This window comes from Mesoplodon densirostris, chromosome 1 (genome assembly GCF_025265405.1).
Source record: "Mesoplodon densirostris isolate mMesDen1 chromosome 1, mMesDen1 primary haplotype, whole genome shotgun sequence".
Lineage (NCBI taxonomy): Eukaryota > Metazoa > Chordata > Mammalia > Artiodactyla > Ziphiidae > Mesoplodon > Mesoplodon densirostris.
The window spans coordinates 11,974,124-11,994,102 of NC_082661.1; the positions used below are offsets into that span (position 1 = coordinate 11,974,124).

Genomic DNA, 19,979 nt, shown 5'->3' on the forward strand with positions numbered 1-19,979 from the left:
TTACTTTGTGACAAGTCTATGGTAGGCACGGTGGTTACAACAGTGAACAGTACGCTAATAAATACAGACTCTGCCCTCAGACCTATTACTGTTTTGGCTTTGGTTTTGTTTGTTTTTTTTTAAGAAATTGAAGAGTGATATAAACTCTGTCCACAGCAGAGTTACCCTCTAAAATTCTATTTTATATTTTCCCAGGTGTTAAAATCACAAGATTCCTAAAACTGAGCTGGTACACGTTTCTACTCTGGACACTGGTTCAAGTGTTTCTTCCCCTCTGCCCAATATTCAGAAGATACAGGCTGAATAATACAGACAAAACCAGTTGTAAGTTGAAAAATCAAACTGGATTTTATTAAAATATACATAAATAACCCTTATTTTTCTTTATTTCATCAGTTTGGGGAAGTTAAGAGGAAATTGATAGCACTGGTGTAGAGAAATGAAGGCCAAAAGGGAGTCAGTGAAACTGTATTCCAGCCCAGATCTGCCAGCCAGCAGCCTGAGAAAGGCATTTAGTGTCCTCGGCTGCATAATGAGGTGGTTGGGATATATGCTGTCTGGGGTCACCTGCAGCTCAAAAACTCTACTGTCCTAATCCTGTCCTAATTATTAGGAGCAAATGCTACAGTTATGTATTAACTACAGAGCAGGTGTTCACAATGAAAAGTAAATGACCACTGAACTCATAGGAATACTTTTAAGGAAGACAAGAAGAATACAGAAGTTTTCTGCTTTAAAAAAATGCATTGATGTTACTGTTTTATTCACACTAACTAGAATATATACACAAAAAATGTGTATCATATGTGGCTTTCAAAAAATTCTATGTTCCATGAGAACTATGTAAACAGTGTAAAATGTTCCTACTGCATAACAAAAGAGAATCAGCATTTCCACGTAGTATTAGGAAAATATTTAGATAATTTGAAGTTACAGTAAAACAAAATATCACAGAACAGTCTTTTCATGAAATAGAGTTATAGTCTAAAAGCCAATACAGTTCATACTTTCAAATACTTTGGTAGAAGTGAAATTAATACAAAGCAAAAAAACCAAAATCCAAAAAAATTCTCCTGTGGTTCTCACACTGATTGGAACTTTAGCAATGAGGCGACTGCACAGCTACCTTAGGTGACAAACGAAAAAACATCTCGTTTGCTCCCCACTGCTGGTGGCAATGATGCTGGGGGAGCACCTCACAAGTCTTCTGTCAAGTGCGGAGCATCTCACTTCCTTCCACAGCTCTGCTCGCAGCAACAGCCTGGAAGGCTTCTTAAAGACAGCAGTTCAGCTTGGAACAGAAGTGATCTTGGTTACTTCCGCTAACAGATACAAATGACCCCGCATTAAAGCAGCTCAGAACTATAATTCACATTTAAAGTAGAACATACATTTTTTTAAAACTGTATTATTATAGTTTCTCAAGAAGTCCATAGAACATACTACATTAATTTTTAAAAAATGCAAGTTGAATAGCCCACTGACAATAGTTTTTTAAGAAAGAAACAACCGTCTGCATGCTACGAATATTTCTTCATTGATATCACATATTACTTGGACAACTGTACAACTAAACTGATCTGAGGAGTTTTTAACTGCATCATTTTAATACTTTCTTCTTCTCATCTACACAGTCCAAATGTGGTCCTGATTTATTTCACTGTCTTTTTGTTCTGTATGTTTTCTTTTCAATGAAGCCCTGCATCGGAGAGTTACAGCAGAGTAACCGTCGGTGAACCACATTCCTGTCATCCATCACAGGAGCAGGCCGGGGATGTCCTCTGAGGACTTTCTCAGCAATGTAATTTATACTCTGCAACTTTCTGTAAAGACAAGAATGTCTTTAAAAGAAGAAAAAGAATCCTCGGTCAGCTTTACAAACTTATAGTAATAACACAACAACGCACTGTCGTTCCTTTCTGAAGTAAAAGAACAAACACACTGTCAAGTGCCAAACAAACATTGCAAACTGCCTCTGAAGAACAGCCTGCGAGCACAAGTCCTCAGACAGGCCTTCTGGAGGGATGAAAGGGCATCAGGGAGTGTTTGGTGAGATGAACAAGCCTGATAACCTTCATAACAAAATGAGTATGGAAAATAAAAGACAAAATATAAAGTGAATTATCTGTTGGGTTAATCTGAGGCTTTTTAAAGAACAAACTTAAAAAGGGTTAAAGGGCAGAAAAAAATTATTCAGCAAAATTGTCTATGCTTCAATGAACCAAGTATAGAAGGATTGTTAATGTTTTAAATTAATTATTTTATAGTACCAGCGTAACATTGGGCACTAACTTCTTGCCTAAATTTTATAACCACGTATAAGAAGTAAAACAATTACAGTGAACAAATCATGTGTGAAATAAAAGGTTCTTAATTTTTCATATCAGATGTATCACAATCCCAGGACTACTACTGTTTGGACTTTGTTTTGCTTTGTTTTGTGCAGAGAGAATGTCAGGGGAACTTAAATCATTTCAAAGTTCATTTGGAATAATAGTCAAGAACATAGTATACCAAGAACTTGCACTGCCAGATATTAAAAACTTTCACTGATTCTAAGACAGCATCAATTGTAAGATGCAATATTGTTTTATGTACCATGCAAAGAAAAGATGTCCAGGGTATGGAATCTAAAAGGAGACAGAGACCCTCACAAAAAGTGGGGATACCAAATGGCAACAGCCTCAGTGAGGGGTTAAAAAAAATAATAATAACAACGCTTCCTCCAGAAGAGAAGGCAAGGAAGCCTGCATACCACTTCCCTGACAACAGGAAGAGGGGGAAATAATTCCTTGATATTTGCACTGGTACCTCCACCCCAACCTACCTACAAATTCTGTGCTCTGAGTTCACAATACCAGCAAAGGCCAAGAAAATCTCAAGCAGAGATATTAGCTTCAACAGACTCAGACCGGTAGTGCCCCCAAGTGACTAGCAGAAGAAAACTCAAACCCTCTCAGGGAGAACTCAATTTCCATTAAGGCAACAGCTGATTTTTAAGATGCACTCCATATTTAAAGATGCTAAAATGTGGAAAATACATAATATGAAATCAGATAAATCAGTTATTTCTCTGGTAGGCAGATAAATAACTCAATAGAAGAGATGTCAGAAAGCCAAGAAAACAAATATTGGGCATATGATTAAAAAAAGGTCAAACAATAGCACATGATAAAAACATCAAGCCAACGACAAAAGGGTACACTGTTCAATATATGGCACAGGCAAAAAAGATTAACTATTTAAGAAAAAAGTTCAATCCCTCTCTATACCATATCCTTCTAACCTATAAAGTTAGATGAAAAAGCAAAACCATATAAGAACTAAAAGAGAATATATAATTATCTAAATAATAATTAATCTTAAAAGACTGACCTACGTATTTTTAAAACATGCTCCCCACCCCACCCCTCAAAAATCCAAAGCATAAAAATAAAAGGCAAATGTCAAACTGGAAAAAAAATTTGCAATGACCAAAGGTTAATACCCTTAACTGTCATAATTATAAATCAACCAGAAACAGAAATACCCCACCCCACACCGCCAGAAAAATGCACAAAGGTCAAAAACTGGCAACTGATAAAAGTAGAAATGGCCAATTAAATTACATTAAACATGCTCAATTTCACTAGTAATAGAAATGCAAAATAAAACAATGATATAATAATTTCTAGCTATCAAATTAGCAAAACTTTTAAAAAAAACAGTAATACCTAGTGTGGGCAAAAGGGTGCAGCACTTATATGGATGGCATATATATGGATGGCCGCTATGAAACTTCAGCAACCTTCCTGAAATGCAACTTTACAACAAATACAGATCAAAAGCTTTTTTAAAATGTGACTATCCTTAGATCTAACAATGCTACATCTAGGAATTTATGCCAAGCAGTCAGAGATGTGCAGAAAGTATGTACAACTACATGTCAGAATTATTTATAACAGTGAAAAGTTGGAAAATCACCTAAGTGTGCAACAGTGGTAGATAAATTAAGGATTTTAATAAATAGAACTATAAAATGAAATATAATGCAACTATTAAATATCCATGTATCTCTGAAGCACTGTTCATACTAGTAAAAGATTAGATAACCTATAGGCCCATCAGTAAGGGACGGTTAAACAAATTATGGTGTAACAGTCAATGGAGTACTATACAATCACTGAAAAGAATAAGGCGGCTCTTTTGTTCTGATATATATCCTTTCTGCCTGAGATGATCTTCCTCCCCCAGATATCCACCTGGCTCACTTGCTCAAATGACATTCTATCAGTGAGGATGTCCCTTGCCATTTTATACACAACAGCAACTTGTTCCCAACCCAAATGCACTCCCTCTCGCCCTTTTCCTGCTGCTCTATTTTTAACCATCCGGCACACTTCCATTGTTTATTTACAGTCTGCCCTCCCCCAGAGGAAAGAAGATCCTTGAGGGCAGAGACTGTTTGGTCCACTGCTGTGAACCCCGGGGCCTAGACACTAGTACCTGGCACTTAGTAAGTAAGGTGCTCAGCAAATGATGCATGGATGATGGGTGGATGGATGGATGAGTGGATGGATATGGGAAAATCTCAAAGATACAAACATAAGAAGCGTGTCTTATTTTGCTAGTATTTGTCTTTTAAAAAGGAAAAAAATCATGTATGTGCTAGCAGATGTCTGGAAGGCTACACAAAACTTGGAACGCTGGTTGCCTCCAGGCAGGGACACTGGGGAAGAAGTGTAAGAGGAAGAGCCCTCTCTTCTGTCACTTCTAAAAGGTGAAACAGGGACCTGGTGTTCCAGTGGATAAGACTGGAGTTCCAATGGGTAAGACTCCACGCTCCCAGTGCAGGGGGCACAGGTTTGATCCCTGGTGGGGGAACTAGATCCTGCCTGCATGCTGCAGCTAAGAGTCCGCATGCTGCAACTAAGACTCAGCACAGCCTAAATAAATAAATAAATAAATAAATAAATATTTTTTTAAAAAAGGAAGAGTCTCTTCCTAAAAAATAAATAAATAAAAGCTGAACCAACTGTATGCATAACCCACTCAGAAAAACAAAAATGGTAAATACACACACACCCAATGTTGTAGGCTAAGGTGGAAAAACTATACAATATACTCCCAAGTGGAAAAAAACAGGCTACAAAATAGCAAATAATATGAAATACACTGATGAGGTGGATGGACCTAGAGACTGTCATACAGAGTGAAGTTAAGTCAGAAAGAGAAAAACAAATACCGTATGCTAACACATATATATGGAATCTAAAAAAAGAAAAATGGTTCTGAAGAACCTAGGGGCAGGACAGGAATAGAGAATGGACTTGACGATATGGGGATGGGGAAGGGTAAGCTGGGACAAAGTGAGAGAGTGGCATGGACATATATACACTACCAAATGTAAAATAGATAGCTAGTAGGAAGCAGCCGCATAGCACAGGGAGGTCAGCTCGGTGCTTTGTGACCACCTAGAGGGGTGGGATCGGGAGGGTGGGAGGGAGGGAGACGCAAGAGGGAAGAGATGTGGGAACACATGTATATGTATAACTGATTCACTTTGTTATAAAGCAGAAACTAACACAACATTGTAAAGCAATTATACTCCAATAAAGATGTTAAAAAAAATATAAGAAATACACCAAGACTTAGAAAATGCTTAGAAGGATTAACTTCTAACACTTTTAGTTAGCAAGATTATAGGTGATTTCTGCTGCTTCTTTTCTACATTTTTCTAAAGTTTCTGTATGAGGCACCATCGTTTTATAATTTTTTAATGGTTTTTGAAGCACACAGAGCACTTGTTTAGCAGAGGGTCGCAGCACCCAGATCCCAGGGCACAGTGACTCCCTCCCAGCGCCGCCTCAGTGATCCTCATTGCGTCTCCCATCCCAACCTCTGGGTCACCACCCACTGGGAATCTCCTCACTCCTGTGATTCTCCGACCTCATCCTGCACTGACCTCTCGCTCTTTTCAGTCTCTATCACCTCCCTTAGCTCCCTTGTCTTTCTCCTCCTGTCTTAAGTCACCTGGCAAAACCCTAATCCTAGTAAACCCAATTATCTCTTACTGTGCACCTCAACCACGTAGCAGCACACGGCCGGAGAGAAGTCAGGCGGTCGTGCCAACTGTACTCACTTCAAATTTATGACCAAAATATCGAATGGGCACTCAAGCCTGCAATACACTCCTACCACACTTTGCTGGTAAATCCCTTTCCCCACACTCTGAGGGGAGTGTACTTCTGCTCCCCTCTCTCCTCACGTCTCCCACAGCCCTTGACCGTGACCTGACTGTCACACACTTAGGACAGGAGGCCAGAGAGCCCCCGTCTACCCACCACCGCCGTTACCCACTACCCATATTGTGCCCTCACTCTCGGCCTTCCTCCGGTCCCATGCAAGAGGCAGCCCTGCTCTTTTTCTGAGACAAAACCCTTCGATGTGCCCTGGCCCTACCCCCCACTGACTTCTCAAGTCTTTCCTCCAATAATATCCCCTTTAGCTCTTGCATTATCAACTTCTCCCTCAATACTGGATCACGGTCGTTAGCAAACAAACGCACCTTGATATCATAAAATGTCTCCGTCTTACCTCTGTTACCCTTGACAGCGCAACTCGTTCCTCTGATCCCTCGCCTCCCCTCGGCCCACTGAACCTCTGCCGTGATATGAAAACAGCTTTGCTCACGGTCACCAATGACGTCCTGTGTCCTCTTCAAGCCAGTGGCCAATTCTTGGTCCTCCTCTTACTCGACCTCTCAGTGGCATTTCACGTGGCCGACTGCTCTCTCCTTGAAACAATCTCTCAGCTTCCCTGAGACCACAAGCCCCTGGCTTTTCTTTCACTTCCCAGACTTCTCTCTTGTCCACTGACACACTCCTAAGTGACCTCATCCAGTTTCTGGCTTCAGATGGCAAGTATGTGCTGATGATTCTAAGGTCATTATTATCTTCAGACTAACATCATCCACTAACGACTCTCCATCCCCACAACCCCCAAAACCCTGCTCCCCCAACAAGCCTTCCCAGGAAAAGGTACCAGCAACCACTCAGCTGCTCACATCAAAATCCTAAGGGCCGTCCTTAACTCTTCTTCCCCGCACTGCCCACACTGAACTCATCCGTAAGTCCTGGACATCGCTACCCCCGCACTAGCCCTGAGTTCAATCACCTTTCACCATCCCTATCACTACACCCCTAGTCGGAGTCACCACCAGCCTCTGACCTGCTGTCCCTCCATCCTTGCCCAACAGTCCACCCTCCACCCAGCACCCAAAGCAATCTTTCTAAAGTATAAACCAAATGATGTCACTCCTCTTCTTAAAAACGCCCAGTGTTTCCATTATGCTTAGAACAAAACGCAAACGTCCTGCCAGATCCCTCGCAGTCAGGCCCACCTACCTCTGTCCTCTTCTCCCCTCTGGCTACGCGGGTCTGCTCTCTGTCCCTCAAACACAACACATCGGCTCCCATCTCATGGCCCTGGCATTTGCCCTTCTCTTTGCCTGGACTCTTCTCCCCCTATCTCCAGGTGTCCACCTCCTTCTCACCGTTCAAATTTCAACTCACATATCATCAGCTTGGCAAGGCATTCCCTGGAAGCACCCCCAGTCACTCTCAACCTCTTCCTATTTTGTCTTTTCCACAGAACCTATCAAAAGCTGACATTTACTTGTGAATTAGAGTACAGGCTTACTGTAATCTCCTCCCAGCAGAAGGCAATTTCCTTAAAGGTGAGAATGCAACCTCATTTACCACTTATCCCCAGGATGAAAACTGGCGTCTGGCACACAGTCGGTGCTGAATAAATATCTGTCAACCAACTGAATGACTATTTCATAATTGAAAATCTGGACTGAGGTAACTCTTGACATTACATTTAGTTTATTTTAATATTATAATATCAGAAATGCTGAGAACTGATAAAACTGTATCAAAAGTCTGATTACAAAATGGCCTTTTATACCTCTTACCTACTCTGTTAAGGTTTTCTAATACACATTAGGAAATGACCTAAATGTCCAGGAACAGGAAGCTGGCTAAATATGATGGGGCATAGCCATACAATGGATTCCTATGTAGCCATTAAAGAGAATGAAAAAGATCTACACAAGTTACTATGCAAGCTGTACGGCTGATCGACAACATCAAGCTGCAGAACAATACAGTCAATGAGATCCTTCTGTTTTGACATGAACACATATTTGATTGGACACACGCACAGGAAAACTTCTCTAAGAAAATCCTACTAAAAGTGGTTACCTCTCCAAAATAGAAGGTGAAGACTGCATTTATCATTTATGATTAAAAAACCAAAAAGTGCCAGGAACTACTTTTGATTTCAGCAATCTAGAGCTCACCACTTTGCATTTCACTCTATCAAAGGCTATAAAAGTTCTAACTTTTTAAAAAACACATTATCTATTTTTTGAAGTGATGTATAATCTAGTGGGGAAAAACTGGCATCAGTTGTCTCAGAACAGTCAGGTTACAGAGTGTGGCCAACTTGCAGGTTGGTTTATGCATTATAGGTTTAACCCCCTTCTCTATTCCTTCCCTCGATAATGACTGGGAATGCTTAAAATAAAACCTTTACAATCTTTCAAGCAGTTTGGGGTTGAGGGGGGACATGGGACATGTGACACAGGCTTAGTCAACAGGCGTGAGTAAATTTTTGGAGATGCTTCTGTTTTCCTAATTAAGATAGATATATATAACCAATACCACCCTCTCTCACCTTCTTCATGCCCCGAACGCAGATGTGATATCTAGAACTACGGGAGCTACCTAATAACCACAAGGCAACAAGAGCCAACAGGCAGGTGAAAAGATGCAAACGATCTAGTGACATCATTCAATAGATGAACCCTTCCTGTTATGTCTGAAAAATAAACCTCTGTTTTTTTAAGGTATTGTGAGTTTGGTTCCTTAATGTCTCTATTCTGAATTTAAAAAAAAAAAGAAAGAAAGAAAGAAAAACACTCAGAGGAAACAGAAAAAAGAAAAAATTATAGTCAACATCAACTCCATAAAGGGGCTTCAGAATGAAACATTCAGAATTTATACACACAATAAAGATAAACTCACACAGTGAAGCTGAAGTCCAATCAATGCTGGGGCTGTTCTGGACTAATGCTCATTGTTCGATAAATTTCTTTAAGTAATAACAGGGCAGTATCTTCAGATTCCCTATTACAAAGAAAAGCACATTTACTTAAGAGATAATTAGAAATTAACCTCTAGGACTTCCCTGGTGGCGCAGTGGTTAAGAATCCGCCTGCCAATTCAGGGGACACGGGTTCGAGCCCTGGTCCGGGAAGATCCCACATGCTGTGGAGCAACTCAGCCTGTGCACCACAACGACTGAGCCTGTGCTCTAGAGCCCGCGAGCCACAACTACTGGGCCCGCGTGCCACAATTATTGAAGCCCGCGTGCCTAGAGCCTGTGTTCCGCAACAAGAGAAGCCACCACAATGAGAAGCCCACGCACCCCAACGAAGAGTAGCCCCCACTCTCCGCAACTAGAGAAAGCCCACACGCAGCAATGAAGATGCAGCCAAAAATTAATTAATTAATTTTTTAAAAAAGAAAGAATTTAACCTCTCTGCATAAAGATGGAGAATGCAGCTTTGTTTCTATTCAATTCTACCTAAGAAGGGCAAATGAAAATAAAGTAGTGTAATCTCAGAGCTGTCCTTAAAAACTGGATGAATACCAATCAGCTCCAAAATAGCTGTGCCGCAGTTCTCCTTGGTGATGGAGGATACACAAAAGGATGGCTTTCAAAGTCCCTACCATTCCCATTCTGCGAAAGGCATCCCTGCCAAAACGGTGTGCAAGTACCAAAGGCCTTTGGTCAAAGGCAGATGACATGCTGCCATCTTGTGGATAACTAAACCAAAGGGGGAAAATACTGATTTTGAATATATGGGCATTCAAATTGCAAATGGTAAATCAGCAAGAACCTCACTAAAACTGCTGTATGTGCTGCAACGTGAAGCCCACATGAATGTTATCCAAGATGAAAATACTTACCAATAGCATAAGTGACTCTGAAGAGCGAAAAGATATTCATTAAAACTCTCTATTGGCTTTTCTTGAAGAACATAGTCAATTCGGCGGCCTCCGTTTAACATTCCAACCTTTCCTAAGTAGTCCTCATCCTTGGAAAAATCTGGACTTTCAACAGTCTTTTCTGCTAGAATTTAAACCATTTCAATATCAAAGTCAATCACTTAATCATTATCCTTTGACTTTAGCTGACCTTCTGGGCTCAAGAGAATATTGCTTGACACACGTAGCAACCTGGGGAACTACCAGGCTCACTTCCCATTCCTCCAAAGAGCCAGGGGAAGAGGGGCTGGTTCCCCGAGAGAGAGGAGAAAGAGCCAACGAGCCGACAGAAGTTTTGAAGAAAAGGGGTGAGAGAGCGTTGTAGAAAGAAAGGAAATAGAATTAGAATCTGAAAGAATCAAAAACATCATGGCACAACGACCTGACATTACGTGTACAGTCTACAACGACACAGTACAGTCAGACATAGTACCGGGAGAACATTTCTCACAGGGGGTCATTCAGATGCCTGAATACTAACTTAGTTCTCAACTCTGACATTCCACTCTGGCCTTATGAATCTCAACAAAATTTTAAGCCTGCAGAGTAAAAAGTTCAGCAACTATGAGCCCAAAACCTAGTAAAAAAAAAAAAAAAAAAAAAAAGGATGACATGCATTTTGAAGTACAGTTTATCCTAACTGATTTTCCTTTAAAGGAAGAGCCTCTACATTTCAGCAAAAAAGACTACAATGGAAAACCATCATCAAATAATTTATGTGTGCTATGTTCACAAATATTTGTACTGGAAAATGCCTCAAATGTCAAATTTACCTTCAACTACTTGCTTTTCTTCTTCTTCTTTGATTTGATTGGCTACCTTCTCCAATTCTTCTTGCAGCTGAGTTGAAGAGGTATGAGCACGGGCAAACTCATTTAATGTCTGCCAAGCACTTTTCAGAGAGCTAATGAAACCCTGCTTCAAATCAGATCCCATACGAGACAGACTTTCTTTCAACTCTAAAGAGATTAAGATGACATATCAAGTTATTAGTTACTGGGTTAAATTCTGCACCACAAAACTTAAAACAAAAGTTATACTATTCTCAGACAGGATAAGACCTCTTACTCTTCTCTTAAATGTCAAATATATGGAGTTTCTCAGCCAAGAACTTCCAACGTATTAAAATGTTTTGAGGAGTCTTATTCTGTCATTTTTTTTAACAACTAAACTTGATCCAGCCTAAACCTATACATTTCCTCTCTCCAAAAAAAAAGGAGTTCAAATACCATAAAAATGTTATAAGTACATTTATGTGCTTTTTTTTTTTACTGTAAGTTAAAAAATGGGCCCACAAGGTTAAAAAGATGATTGTTTTTCTAATACGTATCGGTGTAATGGTTTTGAGAATTTGAGATTCTGATATAACCACAATTTAAACTTCTAATTTAAAAATGAAGAAACTCCTGCCCCTTCAGCTTTTCTGTTTTTGTCTAATAAAAAATATATGAATTCATAGCCTTAGCGTATGAAATTTCTCATTTAACTTCAAAAGAGTTAATTGTGTTTATAAAGCATGGTGCAACGTTAGAAAAAAAAGAAAGGTATTTAAAATAAGAGGGCATGATCACTGTTCCTTCTTTTAAACCTATGGATAAGAAGTACTATACACCATTAATAGGCATAAAGAAACCTAAACCCTACTTGGAATTATTATCAATCCATTTTGTTTAATGAATTTTTTTAATAGGAAAAGTTTGTTTAGTTAGCAAGGAAAAAACAGCTTGCTTGACTTATCATCAAATTTTTATTTCTTGATGGTTTGGTCATTAGTTCAAAAGTTACTTTGCTTCCCAATTCCAAAAACTATAACCAAATTCTATCAAAATCTATGCACCTCATCACTTTATTACCAACTTTCTCCATTCCTTATTATGTCAACAATTAGAATGTTATCAAGGAGAAATCATTAAGGAGAAGGAACTCATTCATAACTTTACAGCTCCTGCAAATAATTAGTAAACATGTTCTGAACAATGGAGGCATTTAAATAAATAAGAACTTAGTGTTAAAATTTTCATAACTCATTACCAATGACAGGAAGGACACAATTCATTACAAATGACAGATTACAAAATGACAGGAAGGAAACAAGTTTTTATAGTATTTGCTTTTTACCTAAATGAAGTCTTTTTCTGCCTTTGTGATGTGGAATGAGAACTGCTTTTAGGTCCAAATCTGGTACAATCATAGGTTCTAATCTATATGCCACCGGATCAAGCTATAAATAGAAGAATTAGAAATCTATGAAAAGCTGTTTTGAGTTACATATCTTAGTTGAGTGAGAAAACAGGTATCTGGCAAACCAGAGATTTTGATTTTCTTTTCACACCTTATTCAAATACTGGTAATTATAAGAAGACTTTCAAGTCTGCGGGTAAAATTACTTGGCAAGCAAAGCAAGAAAATTATTTCCTTGAACAAAGGCTTTTTGGTAGAAAAGTTTATTGGAAAGTATCAGACTGTATTTTTTAGGTCAGAGAGCTGAGTTGTACAAAATCAAAATCAGTATTAATTCCTAAGAAATAAGAATCTGGGAATCTACTAGGATAAAGAGGACGGGTGCTTTGTCTTCTTCAAAATATAAGTAAACGCAGTTCACTCACTGGATGATAAATATTGAAGAACCCTTTGCAGGTAGGAAGCCTGTAGTTCTCATCTATACTATCCACTCCTCGAATAGTGAGAAACATACCAATTGGAGATCCCAAGGCAAAGAAAATCTCTGGTTCAAAGTCTAAGGAGCTGTAAACAACAGAAACCTAGAAAGGATCAGAAAACAATGAAAGATGGTCATTCCAATGTCATGTAATACAAAATTCAAAAGTTCAAACTGGAACTGCACTTAATTAAAAGCGTCCCAAAATAGATGATGCCCCTCAAGGTGTGGCTTACAGGGCTGATAACCGGTCACGGACAGCTGCTGCTAGCTGCAAAGGACCAAAAAATTTCCTTTTGAAATCTTTACATACTAATACATCCTCTGACTATACTTTTACTTACTGTATAAAGAAGTAAGAAGTAAGTAAAAAGCATAAAATATATAGTGTATGGGAAGTATTATATTTATTTTAGTTATAAATGTGGTCAAAACTACAGACTCTAGAATCAAACTGCCTGGGTTTGAATCCTGACTCCACTCCTCACTGTGTGACTGACCCTGGCCAAGTTTCTTAACCTCTCTTGCCTCCACCTCAGTTTCCTCATCTATAAAATGGGGATCATAACAACACCAAACTCATAATGTGGTTGAAAAATAAATAACCTAATCCACATAAAGTGCTTAGCATATTTTAAGCATCCAATGACTGTTACTTCTATTATAACTATCACCCTCATTCATTAGGCATGTTTCTTTCCATTAGAAATGTGAGGGTAAGCTGTGACAAAGTGAGAGAGTGGCATGGACACGTATACCCTACCAAACGTAAAATAGATAGCTAGTGGGAAGCAGCCACATAGCACAGGGAGATCAGCTCGGTGCTTTGTGACCACCTAGAGGGGTGGGATAGGGAGGGTGGAAGGGAGGGAGACGCAAGAGGGAAGAGATATGGGAACATATGTGTATATATAACTGATTCACTTTGTTATAAAGCAGAAACTAACACAGCATTGTAAAGCAATTATACTCCAATAAAGATGTTAAAAAAAAAAAAAAGAAAGAAATGTGATTTATCCCAAAAGAGCTCTTGTTTGGGGGAAACCTCTCAGTTCACTGAGAACTGCCTAGAGTGAGAGAAAGCACCCACATTCGGACAGCACTCTATAATTTACAAAGCTCTTTTGTTTGTTGCTCAGTGACAGAATATAAGTCTTCATCATTTTACTATCCTGAGAATGAAGAACAATGGCATAATCCAAGTGCATGACAGAGGTCCACTGAGAGCGAAGGGCATGGCAGGAACCCTCGTGCCCACTTATCAGACGAAGACAGTGAAGCCCAAATAGGTGATGTCACTTACCCAGGAGCACACGTGAGCGGCAGAATGAGGATTTCTAACTCCAAAACCAATGCTCTTTCTACTAACTAGGCTGTCCTTCTAACAAAGTCTAGACTTCACATCCCTTTGTTTGCCCTTATATTTGCAAATTCAATAGTTTCTGCTACTGATGAGGGCCACAAAATACTCTCAAGATTATGTATCTTCCCCCAGTTCCAGAAAAAAAAAAAGAGAAGAAGAAAAAACAAAGTTAAAAAAAATTATAAACTGGAAAAAATATTTACACCAAGGGGCCAATATCCTTAATATATAAATTCTTAACTATCAGTAGGAGAAAAGCAACCCAATACAAAAATAGGTAAACCAGCACCTCACACACACACAAAAAAGCCTAAAAAATAGGTGATAAAAACATCTAACCTCTCTAGTGCTCAAAGAAATACAGTGAGATACAGTTATCAAAGATATAAATGAGTGAGCCATGGCCGCTGAGCCTGCGCGTCCAGAGCCTGTGCTCCGCAAGGGGAGAGGCCACAACACTGAGAGGCCCGTGTACCGCAAAAAAAAAAAAAAAAAAAAAAAAAAGATATAAATGAAATACTAAAAAAAAATTAAAATCTATTTTCATGTAAATAATTATTTCTTTAGAAGAAGTTACACAAGTAAGAATACTACATATTTTTAAAGGAGAATGGTAATATCAGTACTAGTGAGGGAGAGGAGAGAGAGGCAATCTTATAAACTGCCAGCTGGAGTGCAAACTGGCACAACCTTTCCAGGGGCAAGCAGCAATAACATTCTCATGTGCACGTCCTTTGGCCCAGCTATAAATACTTCCAGTTATTTAACTGAAAGAAAGAATAAAAAATGTACACAGAAAATTGGTTTAAAACTGTTTTTCACTGGATTGCTTAAAAGAATGAAAAACTGCCTACATGTCCAACATTATGGGTTGAATGTGTTCCCTCCCAAAGAGAAATGTATCAGTACCTCAGACCTTACTTGGAAATAGGGTCTTTACAGCATTACAGTGGGCCCTAAATCCAATACGACTGATGTTATTATAAAAAGTAGAAATTTGGACACAGAGACAGGCATGCACAGGAAAGATGATGTGAAGGCAACGGGAGTCTGCCATGTGAAGATGGAGGATTGGAGTGATACACACAGAAGCCAAAGGACGCTAACAACTGCCGGCAAACCAACAGAAGCTAGAAAGAGGCAAGGAAGGATGCCTCTATAGGTTTCAGAGGAAGAAGGCCCTGCTGACACCTCAGCCGCGGAACGGTGAGACAGTAAGTTTCTGGCGCTTAAGACCACCCAGTTTGTGATACTTTGTTATGGCAGCCTATTATAAAATAGGCTTTGTATTAGATGATTTTGCCCAACTATAGCCTAATGTTAAGTGTTCTGAGCACGTTTAAGGTAGGTGAGGTTAAGCTATGATGTTGGGTAGGTTAGGTATATTAAATGCATTTTTCACTTTGGATATTTTCAATTTACAACAGGTTTATCAGGACATAACCCCATCGTAAGTCAAGGAAGATATGTATGATGTTCTAGTATTTTCCATTTTTGTTAAAATATATATGTAAATATATGCTCAAATAAAAGTCTAGAAGGCCTTGTTCAAACTGCTAATGGTGATTAGTCCTGGTTAAGAGAATTTTTTTTCCCCTCTTCTTTTGCTTAAATCAGTATTTCTTGGCTTGCTGGCAATGAATGATGCACACTGTGGATTACCACAACAACACTTTGGGTAACAAAGGAGATGGCATGTGACCTGGGCTGGGTCAATCAAACCATGCCCCATTCCCCAGGCAACAAGAATCGGTCCAGAATGGACCTGAGACTCAAACGAGGTCAAATAAAATCCCTCCCTAAAAGTTTCCTAACTGGACCTATCAGGGTACATTCCTTTACCTCTTAGGGTAATAAAGCTATAAGGAGATGAGCCCAGAGCCACTGACACCCACCATTCCAGGTTCACTGGAAGAGAAGGCCAACTCCCAGGGAGAGGCAGGCGGTGAGAGTGTCCTCATGGCGCGGAGCCCCTGGTTCCACAACTCTGACACTCCAACCTTCACAGGTAGGTGAAGAAATACCTGCCTTTAATTTGCTAGAACCTGTTCAGGTTTGCTCATGTTTAAAAAGAGACATTTTTAAAATGCAAATTTTGGGCTTCCCTCGTGGTGCAGTGGTTAAGAATCCGCCTGCCAATGCAGGGGACACGGGTTCGAGCCTTGGTCCGGGAAGATCCCACGTGCTGTGGAGCGACTAAGCCTGTGCGCCACAACTACTGAGTCTGTGCTCAAGGGCCCGTGTGCCTACAGCCCGTGCTCCGCAACAACAGAAGCCACCACAATGAGAGACCTGCACACCGCAACGAAGAGTAACTCCCGCTCGCCACAACTAGAGAAAACCCATGCACAGCAACGAAGACCCAACGCAGCCTAAATAAATAAATAGATAGATAGATAGATAGATAAATAAATAAAATGCAAATTTTATGAATGAGTTAGGCTTAAAAGCTTTAACAGGCTATAGCAAACATCCAATAACATTTCCTGCCTTCTTTAAATCAGTCATGAACTCACTTAAGAGAATGGAACCATAAAAACAACTATAAATATACTGAAAGTAATATTGCCTAAAAAGATTTTAATACTTTTAGCCATTGAGAAACAATATATCATTAAATGCAGCATTATCAACTACTTGGTAGGTTTTTACAGGAATATTTCCCCCAGGGAAGAATTATGAGTAATAAAAAACGTAAGTTGAGGGAATGCAGCAAGCATCTCTCACAGAAGTTTAATTATATCCTGAAAATCATTTTCTAACTATCACCACTTCCATTGCTAGTGGCTAAGACACAAATGCTATAAAATTATAAGGGGTGAAAAATATTGAATAAGGACAATTTCAAAAGCTAGGTGATATGTTCAGTACACATTCAGTCCCTCATTTCGAACATTATGAAAGAAGCATACAATTTTTATTAAGAGAAATTCAGTTTTCTCCCCCCCCCACCAAAAAAGACTGTTGAATAAGTATTTAAAGAATCTAAAGCTAACCCCAAAAATACAGATATGTGATCCCAACATAAAATACATGGCCCAAGTCAATATGTTAACTTACCTGTCCAGTGCCAACTTCAAAAGACTCATAATCAACGTGCACAGAAGAAACGCAAACTCCGAGTGGGAGTTTCCTCTTGGACTCATTAGATTCTGAGGGAGGAGAAGCCATTTCTTTAGCTTTCTGAGCACTTTCCTCTTGTCCTTTTGTCGAAGCAGCCATCACTGCCTTCTTTTCTGATGCTTTCTTCTGTTCCTGTGAAATACCAAATTTTCATAATAGAACTGAGGGGAAAAAAGTTATCAGCTATCACTATGAAATATCTATATCAATATTAAGGAATGATTAGTAATTTCTTAAGCATAATAATGGTATTGTGATTATGAGGGAAATGTCCTTTTAGACATACATACTAAATATTTAAGGAAAAAAATACCATGATGCCTATAATCTACTTTAAAATTCTTAAGAAAAAGAAAAATAAGAACAAAAGCAAAATGTGGCAAAACAGCTACAGTTAAATCTAAATATTTGCTATTAGTATATTCTTTGCTCTCCACTTTTCTATGTAATTTAAAAGTTTACTAAAGTTTTTAAAAATGCCAACTTCTTCCTTTGTGATCAACTTTAGCCAAATAATTTAGAAGTACTTTATATAAGGGTAAAATATATACTTCCTATAAAGATGTGTAACTTAAGAGAAATTTATTCATTCAACATCTTTACACCATTATGTCTACACGGAGCCACTGACAAATTTTCCTCAAAAGCATTCTGGGAAGAACAGATAAACACATTGTGGTACATTCATACAATGGAATAACTACTTAGAAATAAAAAGGAGTAAACTGCAAATAAAACAACAATTATATGAATTTCAAAAACACTATTTTGAATAAAAGAAGCTAGATACAAAGAAGTGTACAGTGTTGGTTCCATTTATATAAACTTCTAGAACAGGCAAAACTATCCTATAGTGATCAAATTCAGAATAGTAGTTGTATGGGAGGGGGAGTGGACCAGAAAGAAGCATGAGAGAACTATCTGAGTGACAGAAATGTTCTAGTTCTTGTTTTAGCTGGTGATTACACAGGCGCAAAAATTGTCAAAACTTACTGTAGTGAATACTCAAGATCTATGCATTTCATAAATAAGTAAAGAAAATCTTTGGGAGCATCTACAGAACAGGCGTACCTCTGTAGTAATGAGATAAAATCTGCTCGGGTGGGTTTGTGATCACACCCTGATACAGCAGCAACAATGTGAGGGGAATGTGAACAACCATCATGGTGGATTCACGGGTTTCACTGGCCCTCATTCCCCAAGCTGTGAATGACTGTGTTAAGTCTCTGTTTAAATAGCTATTGACAGGAAATTCCCTGGTGGTCCAGTGGTTAGGCCTCAGCGCTTTCACTGCTGTGCTCCTGAGTTCAGTCCCTGGTTTGGGAACTAAGATCCCACAAGCCTCATGGTGCAGCCAAAAATTAAATAATTAATTTTTTAAAAAAAGAACAGCTACTGACAGTGCCTAAACAAAACAGCTGGCCAAACTGGTCTTGTCTATCAATAAATTCCAAACACCAGGAAACCTGGAAACAAGTCCAATTGGTTAATTCAAAGGCAATACAGAATAAAGAAAACTCTCCACCAGCCAGCTGGGAACTGATTCCACCGCTGAAGTCTTGGAAGGCTTCGTTATCTCTGCCCTTTGGAGGAACCACAAGATTAAACCTAAAACCCAAAATGAAGAACATGTTCAAGGTTCTTCAGTTTAAATTTGCTTTCTCACTTGGAAGTACCTCCTATTATACTCATAGAACTTAACAATCTAAATTGCTAAGAGAGCTGTCTCAACAGATCCTAAACTGTCCTACTGCGAACTGCTGTTCTGTTTCCCCTCCTAGACACATGCAATAACTTTAAAACAAAGTGAGCCAAAATACACATACTCGAGTATCAATATTCCCAGCACTAAAAATTATTCCTTTTCCAAGGAAAATGAGTAAGATGGTTTTCAAAGGGGAAAGAAAAGCTCAGGTCACAAATATTTGACCTCTTTATTAAAATAACAGGCTAACTAACTTTGGTTCCATTATTTCGGTTACACTAAATCAATAGGAGGCACCATTTTATCTTATTATTGATCTGGCAGCACCTTGTTAACTAGGAATAACAGAGCAATCAATGGCAACACGGCTGAGAAAGTTTCATGGTCCATCCAGAGGCAATTATTTTTGAGTTTAAAAAATAAGATGACTTTATAGTTTTACTCCTTTCAAAACATTCTTAAAATGCCATTACTTATATATCCAAGCTACTACAGGAGCCAAACCAGGCTCCTTCTAGAGATTTTTCAAGAACTATAGAATACTTTTCTACTTTTTTTCCTTTTATTTACAAAATAAAATCAGGGACAGATGTAGGACCTGGAAACATAGCTTCTCATTTGTTCTTTTTGTGTTTTTACAGGCCTGTGCTTCACTGATGTGCGCATGGAGATGAACATGTTCACACTTGGAGAACACAGCCTGGTGGAAAAGAACAACACTAGCACGCTTGTGTCCTGGTTTTGGTGTGACCACTGTGCTCACCAGAGATATTGCTTCTCAACTCAATCTTCATTGTTGCCTTCAATCAACCATCAAAGACACTATTCTGTGTCTAAAATGTGTTTTGAGTTGCACCTTTCTTTTCCATTTCCTATTACAACCCTATCATCTCTCAATCAGTCACTGCATAATTTCAGTGACTAGGCCCGGAGATTCCTAACAGCCTCTAGCTTCATCCCCTTCCAACTCCATCCCCGCACTGTAACCAAGTGAACTCCCTAAAACACCAGCCCCGTCATGGAACTGCCCTC

At 39.0% G+C, this 19,979-nt stretch overlaps 1 protein-coding gene across 3 annotated transcripts in view; it reads right to left on the minus strand.

Annotated features, from left to right (window-relative positions):
• Positions 1-322: 322 nt before the first annotated feature.
• Positions 323-19,979, minus strand: part of SEC23IP (SEC23 interacting protein) — a 45,709-nt gene continuing 26,052 nt past the window's right edge. The window contains exons 13-19 of one of the 3 annotated variants that reach the window (XM_060098815.1): positions 17,180-17,374; positions 12,704-12,859; positions 12,216-12,318; positions 10,871-11,056; positions 10,020-10,179; positions 9,072-9,173; positions 323-1,823 (exon numbers count right to left, since the gene is read on the minus strand). In XM_060098815.1, the coding sequence (XP_059954798.1) occupies positions 9,092-9,173; positions 10,020-10,179; positions 10,871-11,056; positions 12,216-12,318; positions 12,704-12,859; positions 17,180-17,374 (882 nt within the window). In that variant the 3' untranslated portion in view covers positions 323-1,823; positions 9,072-9,091. Of the gene's footprint in view, positions 1,842-9,071; positions 9,174-10,019; positions 10,183-10,870; positions 11,057-12,215; positions 12,319-12,703; positions 12,860-17,179; positions 17,375-19,979 lie in introns of all 3 variants that reach the window. The other 2 variants (XM_060098806.1, XM_060098811.1) reach the window with 2 other exon arrangements.